The sequence below is a fragment of the Mixophyes fleayi genome, chromosome 8 (genome assembly GCF_038048845.1).
Source record: "Mixophyes fleayi isolate aMixFle1 chromosome 8, aMixFle1.hap1, whole genome shotgun sequence".
Lineage (NCBI taxonomy): Eukaryota > Metazoa > Chordata > Amphibia > Anura > Limnodynastidae > Mixophyes > Mixophyes fleayi.
Genome location: NC_134409.1, coordinates 127889799 through 127911493, shown reverse-complemented (window position 1 = coordinate 127911493; position 21695 = coordinate 127889799). Strand labels below are relative to the sequence as shown.

Genomic DNA, 21695 nt, shown 5'->3' with positions numbered 1-21695 from the left:
CTTATGCGGGCCACTCACTTTCCCTTTTTTAGCGCCCATGCGGGCCGCACACTTTTTCCCTTTTTTAGCGCCTATGCGGGCCGCGCACTTTCCCTTTTTTAGCGCCTATGCGGGCCGCGCACTTTCCCTTTTTTAGCGCCTATGCGGGCCGCGCACTTTCCCTTTTTTAGCGCCTATGCGGGCCCCGCAATTTCCCTTTCAGCGCCTATGCGGGCCGCGCAATTTCCCTTTCAGCGCCTATGCGGGCCGCGCAATTTCCCTTTCAGCGCCTATGCGGGCCGCGAAATGTCCCTTTCAGCGCCTATGCGGGCCGCGCAATTTCCCTTTCAGCGCCTATGCGGGCCGCGCAATTTCCCCTTTCAGTGCCTATGCGGGCCGTGCAACTTTTCCTTTCAGCGCTTTTGTGGGCCTCGCAACTTTCCCTTTCAGCGCTTATGCGGGCCACGCACTTTCCCTTTCAGCGCTTATGCGGGCTGCGTACTTTACCCTTCAGCGACTATGCGGGCCGCACAACTTTCCCTTTCAGCGCCTATGCGGGCCGCACACATACCCAGGCAGCCAGTGTGAAGGCCACACATCATCTAAACAACCGGATCCCTTTCAGCATGGCAGAGACTTGTCGCGCACACAGACTTATAGCGGTCATCTGTAATAACCTTCCATTTATTAACATGTCCAGTAGTGATCCGATCAGAAGGTGGTAGCCCGGCTAGACTGCCCATGTACTGTTAGTGTGTGCGGGACGAATATATCAAGTTTGCTTTGGCTGTACAAAGCCTCCAGCTGCTTGAACGTACGCCAGCAATAATACTACAAGGTTTCAGTGACAGGAAAGTAGTGTGACCACCGAGGCTGCCGGCTTCTGCTGGGTACCTGTCTTTGTTTCTCTCTGGCAGGTGTTGCGGAATGTTCGTGTAGATACACAAATGTCTTCGTTGTCTGTTCTGCAACATTGTATCCGATAAAAGTGCTCTCTTCACTTTGCACTAATGAACTTCTTCAGGTGGATCTATTCAACTTCAAATTTTCCAGTTTTTCTTTTTGTATTAATATTTTTAGAACGTCATTAGTTAAATTATATGGAAAAGCTTCAAAGCAGAGGTTAGTGTGCATTTAAATTTACATATGGTTGTCTGTGTTGTCCCCTCACCTTGATAACAGAGAACACATTTATCCTGTGCAGGTGGGTTAGAGCTTCTCTAGACATCGGCCCTTTTTTAATGGGCAGGTCTAGGTATATGTGATTTTGTTTGAAGTCTCCAAGGTAACAAACAATCTGTACACACTGCTGGATTCACCCGCATGGCGAGCATAACTGACATGCTTTGCTTTATAAGTTGAGCTTTTTGACTTGTATAAGCAACCATTTAGACACTTAATAGTTGAGGACTGGGGCTAATTTGTGATGAGACAGGGAGGGGATATACAATTAGAACACTTGTTACTAAGTCTTGTCAGGTAACACTGGATGGTGCCTTTTTCTTCATTCTTCATATATAAAAGTTTAAATTTCAATGTTTAGATATAATTTAAGAGTAATCGCTTGTTTTGTACACTTCTGTGAGCCCCGCACTGGACTACGGATTGGGATCACAAATTTAGGATCTGAGTCACAGTGACCTATGGCGCTTACTTGACTATCCTTTTATTGAAGAATGTATCTATTTATCACTGCTGGTTATATTGTTACATTACTGCCTTTCTCTGGATTTCATGATTACATCCTGATGAAATATTTAGAAAATAGAGCTGAACACAAAGACATGACCGCTAACAGCATCTGAGGGTGCTTCTCATTCATTCCAGTGACATTATTTGAATAGACCGCTCTGATATTCATTTTTAATCCAAAACCCACATGACAAAGGGCAACTGAAGGTGCAAAATTCTTCCTATTACAGGTGTAGGGCTGAGGCTGGGTGTCGAGTACGTCTGATCACTCCGTTTGTGAGGAGGAAAAGGCTGTGCAGCTACCCTGTCGTTGATAAACTCCTCCCTTTTCATCAAGCCTGATTTAAATAATCCCATCCCACACAATTAAATCTCTTTTCTCACTCAAATGCAAAATTAGGTGCACACATACCCAGAAAGACTTGTGCAAAGTTAGGGCTCACAAGAGTGTTTGTGATGCACTTTTCCACTTATGTAAATGACCCTCCCTGGGTTGCTGGATTACTACTAATTAGCTGATAGTGTTGTTTATAGCTGGGAAGCCTGATCTACACATTGGGGATTATTTACTAACATAAGTGCAAATTTCCATGCTGCAGTCCAGCAGACACATGCTTTAATTAGTTTATCTTGCACTAATCAAAGTTAATTGCTGATAGGTTGATGGGTTATATATAGCTCTTAGCAAATTTGTGTCTCTGTTAGGAAATAGCTGTCATTGGAGTGAGAGATCTCACCAGACCGTACTCCTGTGATTATACTCTAGAGGAACAACAAATCTACACCCCAATATCTACAAATACAGGGTCTACATTCCAATATCTACAAATACAGGGTCTACACCCCAATATCTACAAATACAGGGTCTACACCCCAATATCTACAAATACAGGGTCTACACCCCAATATCTACAAATACAGGGACTACACCCCAATGTCTACAAATACAGGGTCTACGCCCCCAATATCTCCCAATAGAGGGATCTAAGCCCCAGTATCTCGCTATAGAGGGATCTACGCCCCCAGTATATCACTATAGAGGGATCTACGCCCCCGGTATCTCGCTATAGAGGGATCTACGCCCCCAGTATCTCGCTATAGAGGGATCTACGCCCCCAGTATTTCGCTATAGAGGGATCTACGCCCCCAGTATCTCGCTATAGAGGGATCTACGCCCCCAGCATCTCGCTATAGAGGGATCTACGCCCCCAGTATCTCGCTATAGAGGGATCTACGCCCCCAGTATCTCGCTATAGAGGGATCTACGCCCCCAGTATTTCGCTAAAGACGGTTTTCAGACCTGCATTACATAACACTGCTGTATACACAACCTTTGTGTTAATAAGTAATAATTCCTGTTCTCAGGCACGTCATTGTCAGGGACTTTCTGCAGGAGGTGTGATATCATCCTATACATCTTCATACTGTTCTGATCTGACAAACCTCCTACCTCTGTATCCTTCCCGGCGATGCCAGGCTCTATCTCCGCAGTGTGGCTGGCACAGTGCCGGCTCTTTGGTGAATTATCAAAGTATGATCATCTCTCTGCCCGGAGCAAAACCGCGCTCAGTGTGTGTAAGACCTGGTTGTGCTTTGAAATCCTACAAGAAGAATCCTCTGATGTGTGGCTGCACCGAGCGCGCCCGGGACGCTGGATGTTACGTTTGAAGTTTATAACCTGGAAATATAAATAAATGCTGGAGCTGGTAATAGGTTTGCTGGATTTTCTTTTTTTTAAAAAAAACTAGATTCAGCAAAAACCTTTAAGGAAAGAAAGAAAAGGGGAAAAGAGTTCTGCCCATAATACATATTATACAGGAGGAGTCCTGCCCCTGGGAATACTCCATAGACATATTCAGATGGCCTATGTGTGACTACTTGCACAATGCAATCTTCAAAGGGGGTTGTCTGCTAATCCTCCTATCATCACAGCGGAATGTGTGACATCACTGAGCAGTTCATGACCAATTAGCCTGTGATGATCCTGGCTGCATTGTAGGTCAGATGAAGAGGGGGAAGGTCCCTTCCCGGCTCATTTAAGAATCTTCGTATTGATTTGCACCAAAGCAGAAACGTATGTAGAGAACCCCTTGGGGGGCAAAAACAGGTTGTTCCAGACGGGCGGATGTAAACTTTTCTTTTACAGGGGGGCGTTTATCGATTAATCCAGACTCTTCCTGACCTGTATCCTACAACACTAAATAAGTCGGTCAGGTTTGTTCTTTGCTTTATTTTAAGTAAAGAAAAACTATATAGCTATAAAATCACAACAATAAGAGCAACAAATAACAGATATGTTGTGCCCCTTTATCACACTGTGCTCACCCCCTTATCACACTGTGCTCGCCCCCTTATCACTCTCTGCTCGCCCCCTTATCACACTGTGCTCACCCCCTTATCACACTGTGCTCACCCCCTTATCACACTGTGCTCACCCCCTTATCACAGTGTGCTCGCCCCCTTATCACAGTGTGCTCGCCCCCTTATCACAGTGTGCTCGCCCCCTTATCACTCTCTGCTCGCCCCCTTATCACTCTCTGCTCGCCCCCTTATCACTCTCTGCTCGCCCCCTTATCACACTGTGCTCACCCCCTTATCACACTGTGCTCACCCCCTTATCACAGTGTGCTCGCCCCCTTATCACAGTGTGCTCGCCCCTTTATCACACTGTGCTCACCCCCTTATCACACTGTGCTCGCCCCCTTATCACTCTCTGCTCGCCCCCTTATCACTCTCTGCTCGCCCCCTTATCACACTGTGCTCACCCCCTTATCACACTGTGCTCGCCCCCTTATCACACTGTGCTCGCCCCCTTATCACACTGTGCTCGCCCCCTTATCACACTGTGCTCGCCCCCTTATCACACTGTGCTCGCCCCCTTATCACAGTGTGCTCGCCCCCTTATCACAGTGTGCTCGCCCCCTTATCACAGTGTGCTCGCCCCCTTATCACAGTGTGCTCGCCCCCTTATCACAGTGTGCTCGCCCCCTTATCACAGTGTGCTCGCCCCCTTATCACAGTGTGCTCGCCCCCTTATCACAGTGTGCTCGCCCCCTTATCACAGTGTGCTCGCCCCCTTATCACAGTGTGCTCGCCCCCTTATCACTCTCTGCTCGCCCCCTTATCACTCTCTGCTCGCCCCCTTATCACTCTCTGCTCGCCCCCTTATCACTCTCTGCTCGCCCCCTTATCACACTGTGCTCCCCCTTATCACACGGTGCCCCCCCCACCCCCCCTTATCACACTGTGCTTGCCCCCTTATCACTCTGTGCTTGCCCCCTTATCACTCTGTGCTCGCCCCCTTATCACTCTGTGCTCGCCCCCTTATCACTCTGTGCTCGCCCCCTTATCACACTGTGCTCCCCCTTATCACACTGTGCTCCCCCTTATCACACTGTGCTCCCCCTTATCACACTGTGCTACCCCCCTTATGACACACTGTGCTACCCCCCTTATGACACACTGTGCTACCCCCCTTATGACACACTGTGCCCCCCCTTTATCACACTGTGCCCCCCCTTTATCACACTGTGCCCCCCCTTTATCACACTGTGCCCCCCCTTTATCACACTGTGCCCCCCCTTTATCACACTGTGCCCCCCCTTTATCACACTGTGCCGCCGCCCCTTATCACACTGTGCCGCCGCCCCTTATCACACTGTGCCGCCGCCCCTTATCACACTGTGCCGCCGCCCCTTATCACACTGTGCCCTCCCTTTATCACACTGTGCCCCCCCTTTATCACACTGTGCCCCCCCTTTATCACACTGTGCCCCCCCTTTATCACACTGTGCCCCCCCTTTATCACACTGTGCCGCCGCCCCTTATCACACTGTGCCGCCGCCCCTTATCACACTGTGCCGCCGCCCCTTATCACACTGTGCCGCCGCCCCTTATCACACTGTGCCGCCGCCCCTTATCACACTGTGCCGCCGCCCCTTATCACACTGTGCCGCCGCCCCTTATCACACTGTGCCGCCGCCCCTTATCACACTGTGCCGCCGCCCCTTATCACACTGTGCCGCCGCCCCTTATCACACTGTGCCGCCGCCCCTTATCACACTGTGCCGCCGCCCCTTATCACACTGTGCCGCCGCCCCTTATCACACTGTGCCGCCGCCCCTTATCACACTGTGCCCCCCCCCCCCCCTTTATCACACTGTGCCCCCCCCCCTTTATCACACCGTACTCTCCCCCCCTTTATCACACTGTGCTACCCCCCTTTTTTTCACACTGTGCTCCCCCCCTTATCACACTGTGCCCCCCCTTATCACACTGTGCCCCCCCCCTTTATCACACTGTGCCCCCCCCCCCCCTTTATCACACTGTGCCCCCCCCCCTTTATCACACCGTACTCTCCCCCCCCTTTATCACACTGTGCTACCCCCCTTTTTTTCACACTGTGCCCCCCCCCCTTTATCACACTGTGCCCCCCCCTTTATCACACTGTGCCCCCCCCCCCTTATCACACTGTGCTCCCTTCATCACACTGTGCCCTCTTATCATATTGAAAGGGGACAGGGCTGTAGATTCGAACTTTCATTTATTTAGTGCACTCTACAAAATGACAGCTAGAATCTGGTTGCTATAGGCAACATCTTCACTTTTTCAAACCCGCAGTTTAGTAAATATACCCTTATGTCTACCTCCCATTCTACACCCAAACTCTCAATTTAGAGGGTTGTGCCAGTAGATACACTGGGCTAACTGAGCCTCGTGATACTGGAAACTCCCAAACCTGTCGCTCTCCCAGATCTTTGGAGAATTTGCAAGCGGACTCTTGTTCACCTTCTGAACCACATCAAGAGGGAAATTGTCCATTGTAAAGAGGAATATATGTTTGGTGAAATCCTCATAGGGATAGTCTGAAAGAGAGATGGAAATCTTGCAATGATTATTTTTAGTTCATTTAACCTATCCAAGATATAAACCTCTTATTCCCTGAGTCTAGATTGGTTTTAATAGATGGTGTCAGAGGGGTAAAGTTATCACCGAATAATGTATCAAAGTTTCTGGTTAAGAAAACCGCCCTGTGGGGCTGCCACTTAAAGTTAGTTTTTAATTTAAATTTTTTCTTAGTCCTAGGTGGAATATAATGGTCATGTTGTTTTTATGCTTATGAAAATTTCTGTTGGAGACTTGGCTGTTTGTTTGTTTTTTTGGACAAAACGGTATTAGCTTGAATTTTTGTTCCAATTGAATACTGCAGTGTATCGTCCGTCCGTCGCAAGACACTGGCTTGTACATTGTTCCGTTGTCTGTCTAGAAAGGTCAGTGTACGCTACAGCAGGGAGGGTTGTCTGCTTACAGCTGCCAGATTTATATAAAAAAAACAAAAAAACGGATCCAAGCAAAATAAGGTCTGTTGTCATGGAAACGTTTATGCCTTTTGGCTTGGATAGAACGGTACCGCCCACATTGGCAGAATATTGAGCTTGTAGAACCGATTGGAACACTAGTAATAGTTACTTATTCCTGAGCAGGGATAGTTTCCACCGTATCGTCCACGTTTGTGTTTTAGTCGTGGAAGAATTTAAAGTAAAGATTATTTGCAGCTTTATTTCGCTGTAGAAACACAGCTGTAATCAGTATATGTATTTAGCTACTTAAAAATCTATAATATTATATTCGCCCCCTGCAGGGTGTCCGGTCATGTCTGCTGAGATTGGAGAAGATTCAAGTGGATGACCTACACCCTGTGATGTTGGGCATTCGGTGAAGCCTCTGGCACTCAAGGGTTAATGAGTGGCTGAATTTGTGTACTGCAGAGCAGCGATTGTACGGCAATTGCACGCTCGTCTCTCTTCGCATAGACACAATACGGCAGCCAAAGGGTTACTTGATGCCTCTGCAGCGGCGCGAAGCTGATTCCGTTTTTTAATCTGTAGTAAATGTTGATGTGCAAGAAGAACGGCCTCATTTCTGCACATAATACACCCTTGGAAAAATTGGCACATTGCCTGCTCCAAAGTCTCCTGTATTTCACTAACACCTCTGGCTGTTTACTCTCAGCAGCACACAATGCAGCCTGCTGGGGGGGGGGTGGATGTTTTATGCATCCCCCCCCCCCCCCCCTTTTGTGGCAGAGCTGAATTTCTGGGAAGCTGTCTCATAAATCATTTTGTAAAGATCAACTATATACACATGTCTTTTGTAAATACCACATGTTGCTTTGCTAGGATGTGTTGCGGTGAAGAACATTGTACGCTATCTCAAGCAATCAATTTATATGGCCAGATTGCATGTGTAGGGATTGTTACACCGACTTTCGGGTGATACCTATGATATGTTTTTTATCTGCTGCCCTTTAAATTACAACTGTCGGTTACAAATGCTTCCTGCATTTATGTACCAGTAAAAGATTGAGTGGTAGATTTACGAAAGATTCTAAAAAGGAAAAAAATGAAGGTGTTGCCCGTGGCAACCAGATTCTAGAATGCACTAGATAAATGAGCCACAATCTGGTTGCTATGGCAACACACCCTACTTTTCCTTTGTAGAAGTTTTAGTAAATCCCTGAGACTCTGTTTCATGGGAGAAGAAAGTGGGGACTTGATCAAAAATATATATTTGCTACTTGCAATGATTCCATTTTACATCTATCTGTCTCATATTGTCTGTGATCTCATTCATATTACATGTCCGTGTCCAGACAAGCGCATATCGATCTGCTTCTTGACTGCATTCTTCTCCATGCCCTATAATGATCTATTGATTTCCATAGGATTAATATCTGACATACACGCTAGTCTTAGACTACACGCTGCCATATCAGGCCTGTTGCTCCGTAGAGCAGCGCGTGCGGCCAATTGTAACTCTCCTATCTGTAGTTATCTGTATTCCTTTATCTTCTCTCTCATATCTCGTCACTGACAGTGTCTGTCTAATTTTTCTTTAATCTTATTTCCTTGTTTGTCCTGTAATACAAATGTGTAGAATATTACTTGTATCTTCAAGGCTTTTTTTTTTTTCCTTTTTTTTTTCCCATTAAACAGAATTACAAGTCTATTAAGGATGTCCTGGTGACATTTGGGAGGCGCGTTTTGTGCTATCCACTTTACCGAACTTCTGCCTGGTGACTAAAGCTATCCAGACGCGAGCTCGCTGCTGAGATTGGGTAAGAAACGTGAGATGACTTTCTCCAAACACTTAATGAAGACTCAACGTCTTCAGGTTTTAACCTTGCAAGGATTGCATATGGACCAGGGGAAAATTACATGCTCAAAATATCATAAAAAACAAACAATTAAATGGGTAATCAGAAGCAAAACAAGTTAGATGTATGAGATTTTCTTTATAAAGAGGCAACAGACACCACAATCTTTCTGCATCGGTACGACATGAGTCTCACAGTAATACTCTGCGGCTGAAAGTGTTTAGATACCTGTATTGGTGTAATGTTGGCTTAATTTAAACTTGCTAAATCATGGACCTTGCTGTAATACTGCGCTTGGTGTTAGGTTGGCAATGTTTTTCCCTACCTCTCCTGCTTGGCGATGTGTGACTTGTTTCTCTAGAATGACTACAATAGGTTCTCTGGCTCCTGTGAAACACATTTCCAAATCGATGCTCTTGTGGGTGTCATAAGTCGCCGGCGTTCTACATTCTGTAATACACAAACTAAACAGACTTTGACGAGAAATTGGTTCAGATTAGATAGTTAATGATAAACATAAAGTGAAGTCGTTCATACTGCACCAGATAGGATTTAAACCAAACCATTTGGCCTGTACAGATTAGAGAAAGGAGAAGAAATGAAACGAAGGACATGATTGAAATATTTAGCAATATAAGGGAGGATCTTAACTGTGATGGGAAATAGGTGGCCCTAGGGTGAGCCTTCACCTGCGGACCAAAGGTCCTTCCAGGTTTGTGCCCCAACTCCTGACTTTTTCTCTGAGATCGGGTAAGTGGGGAAGTCTGAAGGAAATCTTGGAGTACATGTGGCCTGTTGTCCATGCATGGTGGCTTAGTGGTTAGCATTTCTGCCTCACAGCGCTGGGGTCATGAGTTTGATTCCCAACCATGGCCTTATCTGTGAGGAGTTTGTATGTTCTCCTTGTGTTTGCGTGGGTTTCCTCCGGGTGTTCTGGTTTCCTCCCACACTCCAAAAACATACTGGTAGGTTAATTGGCTGCTATCAAATTGACCTTAGTCTGTCTCGTCTCTCTCTCTCTGTCTGTGTGTGTCTGTCTGTGTGCTGTCTGTCTGTGTGTGTGTCTGTCTGTGTGTGTGTTAGGGATTTAGACGTAAGCTCCAATGGTGCAGGGACTGATGTGAGTGAGGTCTCTGTACATCGCTACAGATTAGTGGGGCTATATAATCAGCTGATGATGCACTGTCCGTAATGTGCATCCAGTTGATCTCTGACCTCTAGCGGACCAGAAACTAAGCTAAACTAATCCTAATTACAACAACGGTAGCCACGGGCTGTGTTGGCTTTTACGCGATCCACTTACAGCGGGACATGCATACCCTCCCAAATTACACCCACCTGTAAAGCCTATATTTTAATTTTATGTTTTTATACTTCCGCACCTCTAACCCAAAAGGGTTAAATCCCACCAAATACACAGCTGCGGATGTTTGAGTGAATGAGAAAATTATTAAATGCTGCATCTGTTGCAGATAAATCCCCCCCAGCTCCTCTTCCTTTCCAACAGCTTTAAGTATTACCTGATCTCTTGTTTCTGCTCTACTCTGAGTGAGCTGTGGTTGTGTCAGAGTACAGTGCAGGGCAGGTACAGGTCTCACGGATAATGATGGTGTCACCGCGTGGAACTAGGAGGCAGAGGGGAGAGAAGAGGGTGTTTAGCAACAGGTCTGGCTCTGTTCTTTTGACTTGGCACCGGGTATGGATCTGTATGTTGGTTTAAGCACCGGGTATGGATCTGTACGTTGGTTTAAGCACCGGGTATGGCTCTGTACGTTAGTCTAAGTACCGGGTATGGATCTGTACGTCAGTCTAAGCACCGGGTATGGATCTGTACGTTAGTCTAAGCCCCGGGTATGGATCTGTACGTTAGTCTAAGCACCGGGTATGGATCTGTACGTTAGTCTAAGCCCCGGGTATGGCTCTGTACGTTAGTCTAAGCCCGGTATGGCTCTGACGTTAGTCTAAGCCCCGGGTATGGCTCTGTACGTTAGTCAAAGCCCCGGGTATGGCTCTGTACTGTTAGTCTAAGCACCGGGTATGGCTCTGATCGTTAGTCTAAGCACCGGGTATGGCTCTGTACGTTAGTCTAAGTACCGGGTATGGATCTGTACGTTAGTCTAAGCCCCGGGTATGGCTCTGTACGTTAGTCTAAGCCCCGGGTATGGCTCAGTACGTTAGTCTAAGTACCGGTATGGATCTGTACGTTAGTCTAAGCCCCGGGTATGGATCTGTACGATAGTCTACGCATCGGGTATGGATCTGTACGTTAGTCTAAGCACCGGGTATGGATCTGTACGTTAGTCTAAGCCCCGGGTATGGATCTGTACGTTAGTCTAAGCCCCGGGTATGGATCTGTATGTTAGTCTAAGCCCCGGGTATGGATCTGTACGTTAGTCTAAGCCCCGGGTATGGCTCTGTACGTAGTCTAAGCCCCGGGTATGGATCTGTACGTTAGTCTAAGCCCCGGGTATGGATCTGTATGTTCGTCGCTGCACAAGATATGGCTCTGTACGTTAGTCTAAGCACTGGGTATGGATCTGTATTTTAGTTTTGGCACCAGGTATGGCTGTAGATGAATATTGATGAGATAAGGAGGGCGGTATTCAATTGTCAGCAAGTTTTTGTTTTTTTGTTTTTTCCCGCAGTGTTAAAAAAAGAAAAAATCTCCCATGGGTTTTTGACGGCAATAGCGACCATTTTGAGTTAGCGCAGCATGAAAACTTGTGCAATTCAATTGAAAAAGAGGGAAAGGTGCCCCCGTGCGTTAAACATTGTGTTTGCGAGTTTTTAGGGAGTTTTAATGCGGTCATGTATAACACAAATAAAGTTTTGCATACATTTCCATACATTAGATTGCATTACACATTGATAATGTCTACATTACAGTACTTTCTTTAGCATATTTTATAATTGAACTATTTTTTACCATAGAATTATCTATACCATGTCAAAACACATTACTACATTCATATTTGTACAAAAAACATACATAAATATAATTAATTAGTGATTTTATTTTTGAAATTTTTTTGTTGTTATTTCATTATTTTTTCACAACAAAATCAACTTACACAAGTTAGGCATTAGTGAAAACAAGTTTAACTTTTTTCCCCATTATTACATGATTTCAATACTTTTCAAAGGTTTTTTATTTTTAACACACCCCAAAGAGGTGTGAGATAAAACAGTATATTTCCTGTTTACGCGCCGCCGTTCAAAAAACAATGAATAGCTTTTAACACTGCTGCCTCTCGCACACCCTATACTTTCAATACACCTTCTACTGGAGCGGGAGAGGACCGTTTCATGAAAAAAAGCTGAGCGTTAAAAATGGAATTGAATCGTGGTAAAGTTAACCCCGCTCAAAATTATAATAAAAAAAACCAGCATTAAAATGACTTAACGCGGTCAAAAATAAAAACTTGCTGACAATTGAATACCCCCCAAGGAGGCTTTACCATTACTGACCAGAAGTTTTTGTTTTTTTTATAACTTTTTATCTGTTCAATGAATGGTATTTTTTCTAGTTTAGATCGAAGGTTTTTAACAAGGTTCAGAAGGGATTATGTCCAGAATAAGTAAAGTTCCAGAACTAATAAACCTACATATAAAACTGGGGAAAGTAAGCTCAATAGAAATGAAGAGAATATTAATTTAATGACCGCGCAGTAGTTGTCCGGAACAATCTCCCGTCATATACACAGCATAAAGCAAGAGAACAATGCTTAGAATAAACACACATATTCTGAGGATAGACCATTAACAGATCAGCCTGGCAGATTAGACGGTCCAGCTTGTGTTTATATTCCCTTGCATTATATGTTTCCATGTAATTGTCTTCTTCTTCCCCCATCTCTTCTCTCTGCCATTCACCAAACGGGACCATCTCAATGAACGTTCGGGAGTGGGGGGGGGGGGGGGGGGATACGCATGGACCACAGTACACCACATGAAGCTGTGAGAGTTTATCTGTTTGTGCCTTTGTGGGGAAGCATAGGCTTGGCGTTAGATGGAAAAATGTGTGTTTTATTTAACACAATCTGGATATCATTTTAGCCCAGCGAGTCGCCTGCCAAGGGAAGTGGTGTGAAAATGTCAGAATGCGGAGGAATGCCAAAAAGATATTTGAGTTTAGACAACAATATCTGTTATTTTTATCTCCAGCGTGTAACGGAGCCAGGAATACGCTGACGAGTGGAAGCTCTAGAGCCGCTTATAGAAGCCCTGTATTGGGAGTTTAACTTCATAAATATCCTACGTATAATTAGGGTTTGTTATTGTGTGTTTTGTAAGACACAGTTCTGTTATTACACAGACATTGGAGGCAGCCTGTTTCAGGGCTGTATCAATGCAAATGAGAATGCCGCCTGTACAATGCAGTGATGTCACTGATCCCTACTGAATTTTTTAGGCTGTATATTGGTTCAGTCCACAACATGGCAGCCCCTGTGTATGCAGACAAAGGGTGCTCTTTAAAATAAGTTACAATCTCCATATTGTCGAGATAAAAAAAAATGAAATTTGAACCTTCTACAAATTGAACAGCGCCATCCAGTGACCGAATCATAATTTAATGTTATGGAATGGTTACGTGGGTCATTTTAAAAAGAATTCACATTTTATAAACATGATTGAAGTAACAAGTCATTTAAATAAAAACCCAAAAAAAAACAAACCCCAGAGGTGACAGAATGAGGCTCAATTCAGGTTCGGACATACGTCCGTTTACATAGCGTTACTGGGCATGCCAAGAAACGGACATTACACCAATGAACGCAATTGCATGCAATTCATTTACGCACGCAACTAATACGACTGTCTATAAGGGGAATGGGGGGTGGAGGGAAGGTGCAGACTAACCTAGGCAATGCACGGTAAGGGTGTTCCAACGCAGTTGCGGCTGATTCAAATCCTGTGTTTGTGGCGAGCATGCTTGTTTCACTTGCACCAGCTACAGGTCAGGTGTAAATGTCGACTGATAGTTGGCATAGTCTTTGGATGAAAAAGTACGTGTATGCATGCCAGTAGCTATCACATAACAACTTCATGCAACTAGGATATACTATCGCAATGCATTGTATGTACAGGACGCATTGAAATCTTTATTTTTTTAATTAATATAAAACATATATATAAAAAAATTATTATATTTGAAAACATTTATGTAAATGATTATACGGTTAACGGTTCATATTTAAAATTTTGATAAAATAGAAGTTTTATGTGTTCTTCTATTGGACCTACGCAAATGCATAACCCGCAGTCTGTTCTGTGTGTCTGCGAACGAGTATGTAGAGACGGCAAGTGAGCAGAGCCTGCTTCCAGACAGATTGAGACGGATCTTGAGATCCGCTTGAATTAGAATGCGGCCGGAATTGCGCTCTTTTTTTTAAACGCACAAGACGCTAAATGTTCAAAGAATAAATAAATGTTCCAAATAGCGTAGAGGTAGCTGAGCATATGAATATTAACAAACATCAGGCCTGGCCAACCTGTGGCTCTCCAGGTTTTGTGAAACTACAAGTTCCCAGCATGCCTTGACATCTGTTGGCTAGCTATGTGAAGGCACAGCATGCTGGGCCTTGTAGTTTCCCAACACCTAGAGAGCCACAGGTTGGCCAGACCTGACATAATGCATACTAAAGGCAGTTTATATTGAGATATTAGTCGACCATCATTATCATCATCATCATCATTTTTATTTATATATAGCGCCACTAATTCCGCAGCGCTGTACAGATAACTCATTCACATCAGTCCCTGCCCCATTGGAGCTTACAGTCTAAATTCCCTAATATAGACACACACTCACACACAGACAGACAGAGAGAGGGAGACACAGGGAGAGACTAGGGTCAATTTTGATAGCAGCCAATTAACCTACTAGTATGTTTTTGGAGTGTGGGAGGAAACCGGAGCACCCGGAGGACACCCACACACGGAGAACATACAAACTCCACACGGATAAGGCCATGGTCGGGAATCAAACTCATGACCCCAGTGCTGTGAGGCAGAAGTGCTAAGCACTAGGCCGCTGTTTGCAGCATTTTTCTTTCTAAAGTAATGATGGTTGCTGTAGCTCTTTATCCTTCAGTGTCCAATGTCCAAATGTCAAACTGGAATTATTGTGTTTTGTTCCCCTAAAACGAAAAATTACTTTGTAATACCTTTGGGTAGGACATATTAATATTATATTAATCACCTCCCAATTGGTTTTGGTGTTTTGACTCTATTATGTTTGTTATAATTTGCTTTAATCTTACATGTTGTGCTCACAGCACAGAATAGACTCATGTTCTGCCTTTAATTCTTAGGTAAAGCTGCTGTTCTGAAATGTTTGCTGGACATCCATACGATATTCCAAGCGAATGACCCTGCGTACATCCTCAATGACCTGTATGTTACGGACTACTGTATCTGGATTCAAAAAGTCAAGTACGTTTTTTTTGGGGGGTTTTTTGTTGGATTTTTTTGTTTGTTTTGTTTTTTGTTTGTCTTTTCCTTTTGTTGTTTGTTTTTATTTCCCCATTTTTTCCTCTTTGAACATTGGATTCGCCTGTCTAGGAATAACAAAAAGTGCGCCAAACGGAGAACGCTCTTGTCAATGTCCGTCCTCTTCTAACTGAAGTAGTCTCAGCCTACAAAATGAAATGTAGTTCTGAATGTAGGTACATCACCATCGTCAATATTTATTTATATAGCGCCAGCAAATTCCGTAGCGAGGTACACAAGTAAGAATGCTCCTAAGATGCAGCCATCAAGGGCCTGCAAATCCATTTGCTTCCCAGAAAAACTGGACACCAAAGTAGGCTGGAATGTTGCAAAGAGATCGTATGCGCTTGAGTTTTGGAAATGGCTTTTATAGTGTTATATTGTAAGAGTGTCCATAAACAAGCTACCCATTCCCCCCATAATCCTTCATCTGCCACTACATTGATATGTTTAGGAGTGACACTGATGCAGGACGACTGTAGTGTCAAGTATGGCTGGGTGCACAGTACAGGTTTTTCACCTGATTATCGGGCCAATCACACGATAAACAACCGTTCGGCCTGATATCACATTATTGCAACGATGAGCGATTATTGTTCCAAAGCTCATTGTATTGTTTAATTTGTTTTTAAACGGACTAAAATTCTCATTCAACAACGGAACAATGATGTTCCAGTCCTGCAGTGTGCGTGCACTCAGGACCGGCAATGTCCATAGATCTCTATGGAACGTGCAGCGTCATGATCTTTTCAGTCGATGGTGATGACAGATGAAGAGCAGAGATTTGACGGTAAATCTTGTGCAATGTGTATAGTGTGTACACAGGAATCAGCTGCTGATGAGGACTTTCAGTGGTTGGTAAAATTGTTAACAATATTCCAACGGGATAATTTTTTCTGTAGCATGTACCCAGCCTAAGTTCATACATCCAGCTTGTTGTCATTGATATCTGGGACCAGTTTGCCAAATCCATGGAATCTGCTGCGTTCTTCTTGGTTTTCTGTAGTACAGCAAATAAATTAGTCTGTTTTCAGTAACTTTGTTGATCGTGATATCTTAGTGGGGGGGAAAAGCCTCCAGGATAAAGGTTTTTGTGACAATCTCCAATGTCAGATTTGAGCAAATAGTACATTTATTTACTAATCTTTTCAGCCGCTTCCACCTAAGTTTTGCAGACTTTCTCAAATGCAAACAAGGGTAATCCAGGTAAATTCAGCGTTAGAGGTGAGTCTGTGTTAATACAGTGACAGTGAGTATCAGGCAGAGCGAGCCTCTTGGCAGAAGCCATCTGCACAGCACTCCGGGTGAAATGCCGAATAGATTGGAGAGTTCACGGACCAGGCTCTTGTGCCGAGCTGACTTCCCCTAGAGAGACGAATGGCAGATTGCTCTAACTTTCTTGGCTGTCACGGTGACAAGAGCGCGTTTGGCTTGTTTTGTTAGGACATGCTGGAGAGCTGAAATGTAAAAATGTTTCCAACAGAAAGAGCTAAAATGTAAATTCAGTATCTAAAAAACTAAGTGAGATTTGGGGATAGATAGTCCTATCTCAAGAGTTTCAAGTGAGCCCTCGAACGATACAGAACCATTGTAATTTTATCTTAAGTTATATTTAAATTGTTTCTTGTTGCCAGAAACAAACTAAGAGGACCACTGAGTCCCAAATTTATAATGTTCAGTTATAAAGCATGAAAGTAAAATACATTGATCACTGGGTCGGCCCATGTTGGCGCTGTCTAGAAGGTACAATAATGACCTTGGTAGTCGGTGGTCCTTTGGTGAATTGCTGTATGTAAACAGCACATCAGGATGCTGGATGAACAACGCTGAATCCATATGGACAACCAAGCTACTGTACATAGTGACATCATAGGAAGTCATGTGATGTCACAATGGGTCAAACAGTGACTGACATGTCTTCTGATGATACAACTTTGTGTTTACTATGGGCAGCACGGTGGCTCAGTGGTTAGCACTTCTGCTTGACAGCGCTGAGGTCATGAGTTCAATTCCCGACCATGGCCTTATCTGTGTGAAATTTGTATGTTCTCCCCGTGTTTGCGTGGGTTTCCTCCGGGTGCTCCGGTTTCCTCCCACTTAAAATTGACCCTAGTGTGTGTGTCTTTCTCTCTCCCTCTCTCTCCCTCTCTCCAATGGGGCAGGGACTGATGTGAGTGAGTTCTCTGTACAGCGCTGCGGAATCATTGGTGCTATATAAATAAATGGTGATGATGATGACTATAGGGGAGATTTGTCCGCCTGGTTTTAAATAAACATCAACAAACACATGGCTGATTCTGTTTCATTCAAGTTCTCCTTAACAACTCCAGGTTCATTTTTTTTTCCCCAAACTCCCACCAATATTCCCCATACCAATACGGATTGAGCGAGACCTTCCCTGGAGCATAGAAAAGGGAATTGGGCCAGGGTAGGAGCCCCAACCAAAGTACTCATGGTGGTATTTAGTCTTGTATGTTATTGTTAATAGCAGACTGACCCACCCACGATCCTTCACTGAGCTGATAAAAGCATTGTTACTGCTGTACATTAGGAGGGCTGGATACTGTATCTTATATCTAGGACTTGTAGTCAGATTATTAAAATTAATTTTTATATGAACTAGAGGAACACGTGAGAGAGTATCCAGCTGGATGTCGTTGCTCTACAATTAATTTGGCATCCTACGTCAGCGGCTCTCGCCAAAGGGTTGAAGCGCAGGCGGGTTAATAACTGATAAACCAATACGGTAACCTGGATCCACTGGTAATACTGCAGCATTGGAGAGGTCAAAGAACATCACATCGTGTGTAAAATGCGTGGGGTAGAGTCAGCACTTCACTACAGGGGATCAGAGATTAGTACTAGGATGGTCTGTGTGAAAGTAGAATATATATATATATATATATATATATATATATATATATATATATATATATATACTGCAATTATATGGTGTCATGGGTGGGAGATACAATCGTTCATTTTATTCCCTCTAAATATCAGGCTGATAGTAATGCTCACAAGTGTCCTGACAGTCATTGGATGAAGCTGTAAAACATGATTTAGTTGGACCTGGCCTCACACCAGCTTCATAAACGTGAGATTATGTGTTGTCATTATTCACTACCTCTCTGGAATGTAGCTGGAAAAAAAAACCCTGTCTGGCACCTCTTAAATTTTACACAGCTCCTTCTTACCGCTTTGTGTGTCTGATTGTACCCAGTCTCGTTTGATTGCGGTGTTTGTTCCCAATTGTAAAGCTCTATGGCATATGTTAGCGCTATATAACCAAATGTTGATAAGAATAATAGTATTGTAATAACAAAATAGCAGAGTTGGATACTTAAAGGGCGCTTGGAGGTTGTTTTAGTAACCGCATCATCATCAGCTATGTATATAGCGCCACTGATTCCGCAGCGCTGTACAGAGAACCCGCTCACATCATCTTCTCTATCTGTGCGTGTGTTGCTGGGTGGCCTAATTTAACACCGTTGATGTTAATTCAAGATCTTCTTTATTAAGTGTGAGCCAATTGGATGCAGTTAATTCCGTTTCTTTCAGCCCCGAGCTTCCTACGCTTTGCAATGCAATGGGTTAAGTCTACTGCACGGTGGTGGAAATATCTTTATTGGGAAAGAGATTGGTTGCCACTCTTGACTGATCTCTGTGTGTCTCTGTATTGTAGGCTAATGTTTTCAGTGTGGATTAGGACCATTGCTTGGCAGGCTTTGTGCAGGCATGTGCGAAACTGCAGCTTTCACTCCTTCCCTCTCCCGGGAGAAGCTTTGTTGAAGCCAGTTGTACACAGACAGACGCACTCCGTATAGTCTCTGCACTGTAAGAGGAGCAGCTGTTTCCTAATTGAGGTTTTGTTTTTTTTTCTATCATGCAGAAATCTCTGTCACTCCCTAATCTGTAGAAATGTTCCCTGGTGAACGGTACTTTCAGGTCAGCCCTATTTTTTTCCACTTCCACTTTCACATTAAATATTGGAACATTGGAAATATTTAGATTATTTTTTTTTATAATATTATAATAATTTTAATAATCATATTTTTTATATAGCGATTTATTCCCAATGGGACCCAAAGCACTTTACATATTATGCAGAGGGTGAGATCATCATCACCATTTATTTATATAGCGCCACTAATTCCACAGCGCTGTACAGAGAACTCGCTCACATCAGTCCCTGCCCCATTGGAGCTTACAGTCTAAATTTCCTATCACACAACCACAGACAGACAGACACGCAGACTAGGGTGAATTTGTTGGCAGACAATTAACCTACTTGTATGTTTTTGGAGTGTGGGAGGAAACCGGAGCACCAGGAGGAAACCCACGCAAACACGGGGAGAACACACAAACTCCTCACAGATAAGGCCATGGTTGGGAATTGAACTCATGACCCCAGTGCTGTAAGGCAGAAGTGCTAACCACTGAGCCACAGTGTTATTGAGTGTGATCAGTTACTGACCTATATAATCCATTCACATCAGTCCCTGCCCCATTGTAGCTTACAGTCTAGATTTCCTAAAACACACACACAGACTAGAGTTCATTTTTTGTCAGCAGCCAATTAAATTACTTGTATGGTTTTCGGACAGTGGGAGGGAATAGGGGCACCTTCGCAAATATGGGGAGAACATACAACTCCAAACAGATAGGCCCTAGTCAGGAATCAAACCCATGACCCCTGTGAGGCATGCAATGCTAACCACTGAGCCAGCATTACAGAAAGAAGGTTAGATTGCCTTCTGCAGCATTTTCCCTAAACATGTTGGTTAACGTTCCATGAAAATGATTGTAACTGTGTAAAAAAGGTTTTGTATCAACCAAAACATGACTGAGTTAGCTGCTGCTGTGGGAAACACCACATTGTGTCCTGAAGATGTTTTCATGTAATTGGACACCTGGGGGTATGTTTACTAAACTGTGGGTTTGAAAAAGTGGAGATGTTGCCTATAGCAACCAATCAGATTCTGAACAGGCATAGTGAGATCTAGTTGGCCAATTTGATTATTTTCTACTAACATTAAAAATATTATGTGTCTGCCACAGAACAGCTATCCTGTCTAGGCAAGATTCAATCTGATCCCATTGGATGTAGCAGGAAGAATTGTGCGGTCAGCTGGTGACCTTGAAGTGTTAGATCGCTCAGTATGTGATCACCATAAGATTTGGTGTAGGGGGGCCACTTTTCTCTTTAGCAGGTTATCCTATTTATATATACATATATAATCCATATCCTTGATTAAGCTTCACCATTTCACACTGTTCAGCAAGGAATATATGCTGCCAAAAACAGTCAATGCTCTGCTTGCATATAGTATATGGTCCATTCATGAGTATATGGTCCATTCATTTCCTTAGGTGCTGTTCTGCCTCTGTAGTATAATATGTGTGGGGGTTATATTGTTGTAGATGTAACAGATTAAGCTTTAATAAGTAAATTCATCATGCAGAGTACTGTAGAGTATATTACACCAGCAGCCAAACTTTTGATTTACATTTAACAAAAAACATCAAGGGCTAGATTTACTAGGCTGCGGGTTTGAAAAAGTGGGGATGTTGCCTATAGCAACCAATCAGATTATAGCTTTCATTTTTTAGTACATTCTACAAGATGACAGCTAGAATCTGATTGGTTGCTATAGGCAACATCCCCACTTTTTCAAACCCGCAGCTTAGTAAATCTAGCCCCAAGTATTCTTACAATCTTTGTTTCTGAGACAAGAAATTAAAGTTCTGCTCTGCTTTTCCAGTTTAATGAATATTTGTCACCTGTTTTAAGATTATTTTTAAAGGCACATTTTACTGGAACATTTTGTTAATTTGAACGTCAGTCTATGTTTTTGGTACTACCTTTATTGCTATGACAGGAAGATGTTTCATCAAGTTGTTGATTAAGTTGAAGACTACTGACATTTCATTGAACCTTGGACACAAAACAGTTGTGCAGTTCGTACTAAAATTAGTTTAAATGGTTTTCCACCGTCAGATGCCTCTAAGCTCTTAGCTGCTGCACACTCTCCTGTAACCTTTACTAAATAGCTTCATCTTTTTGGCTTCTTTCTCTGCTTCTAATCCGTGTTGGAAGTTATCAGGTGAAGCTGGTTACAGTTTCATCCAATGCAGAGAGAGCGCAGCAAAGATGTGACGTATCCAGGGCAACGATAAAACACAACTCTGATGATTTAAATATGGGGTTGAAAAGCACAGAAGATAGAATGCAAAAAAAAATGCCATGCATTTAAAATCAAAAATGTTAAAATATAACTAAAAGTTGCTGAAAGACATGTACAAATCTATAGACGTTGTCTAAAAATAGAAAATAAACCGGTTAGTATGTGTAAACTTGCTGGGAATATTGGTG

At 43.6% G+C, this 21695-nt stretch overlaps 1 protein-coding gene across 1 annotated transcript in view; it reads left to right on the top strand.

Moving 5' to 3' along the window:
* Positions 1 to 21695, top strand: part of SHQ1 (SHQ1, H/ACA ribonucleoprotein assembly factor) — a 72792-nt gene that overhangs the window by 28345 nt on the left and 22752 nt on the right. Inside the window, 4 exon segments of the mRNA XM_075183461.1 lie at positions 8667 to 8733; positions 8736 to 8759; positions 8762 to 8788; positions 15142 to 15262. Coding sequence (XP_075039562.1) covers positions 8667 to 8733; positions 8736 to 8759; positions 8762 to 8788; positions 15142 to 15262 — 239 coding nt within the window.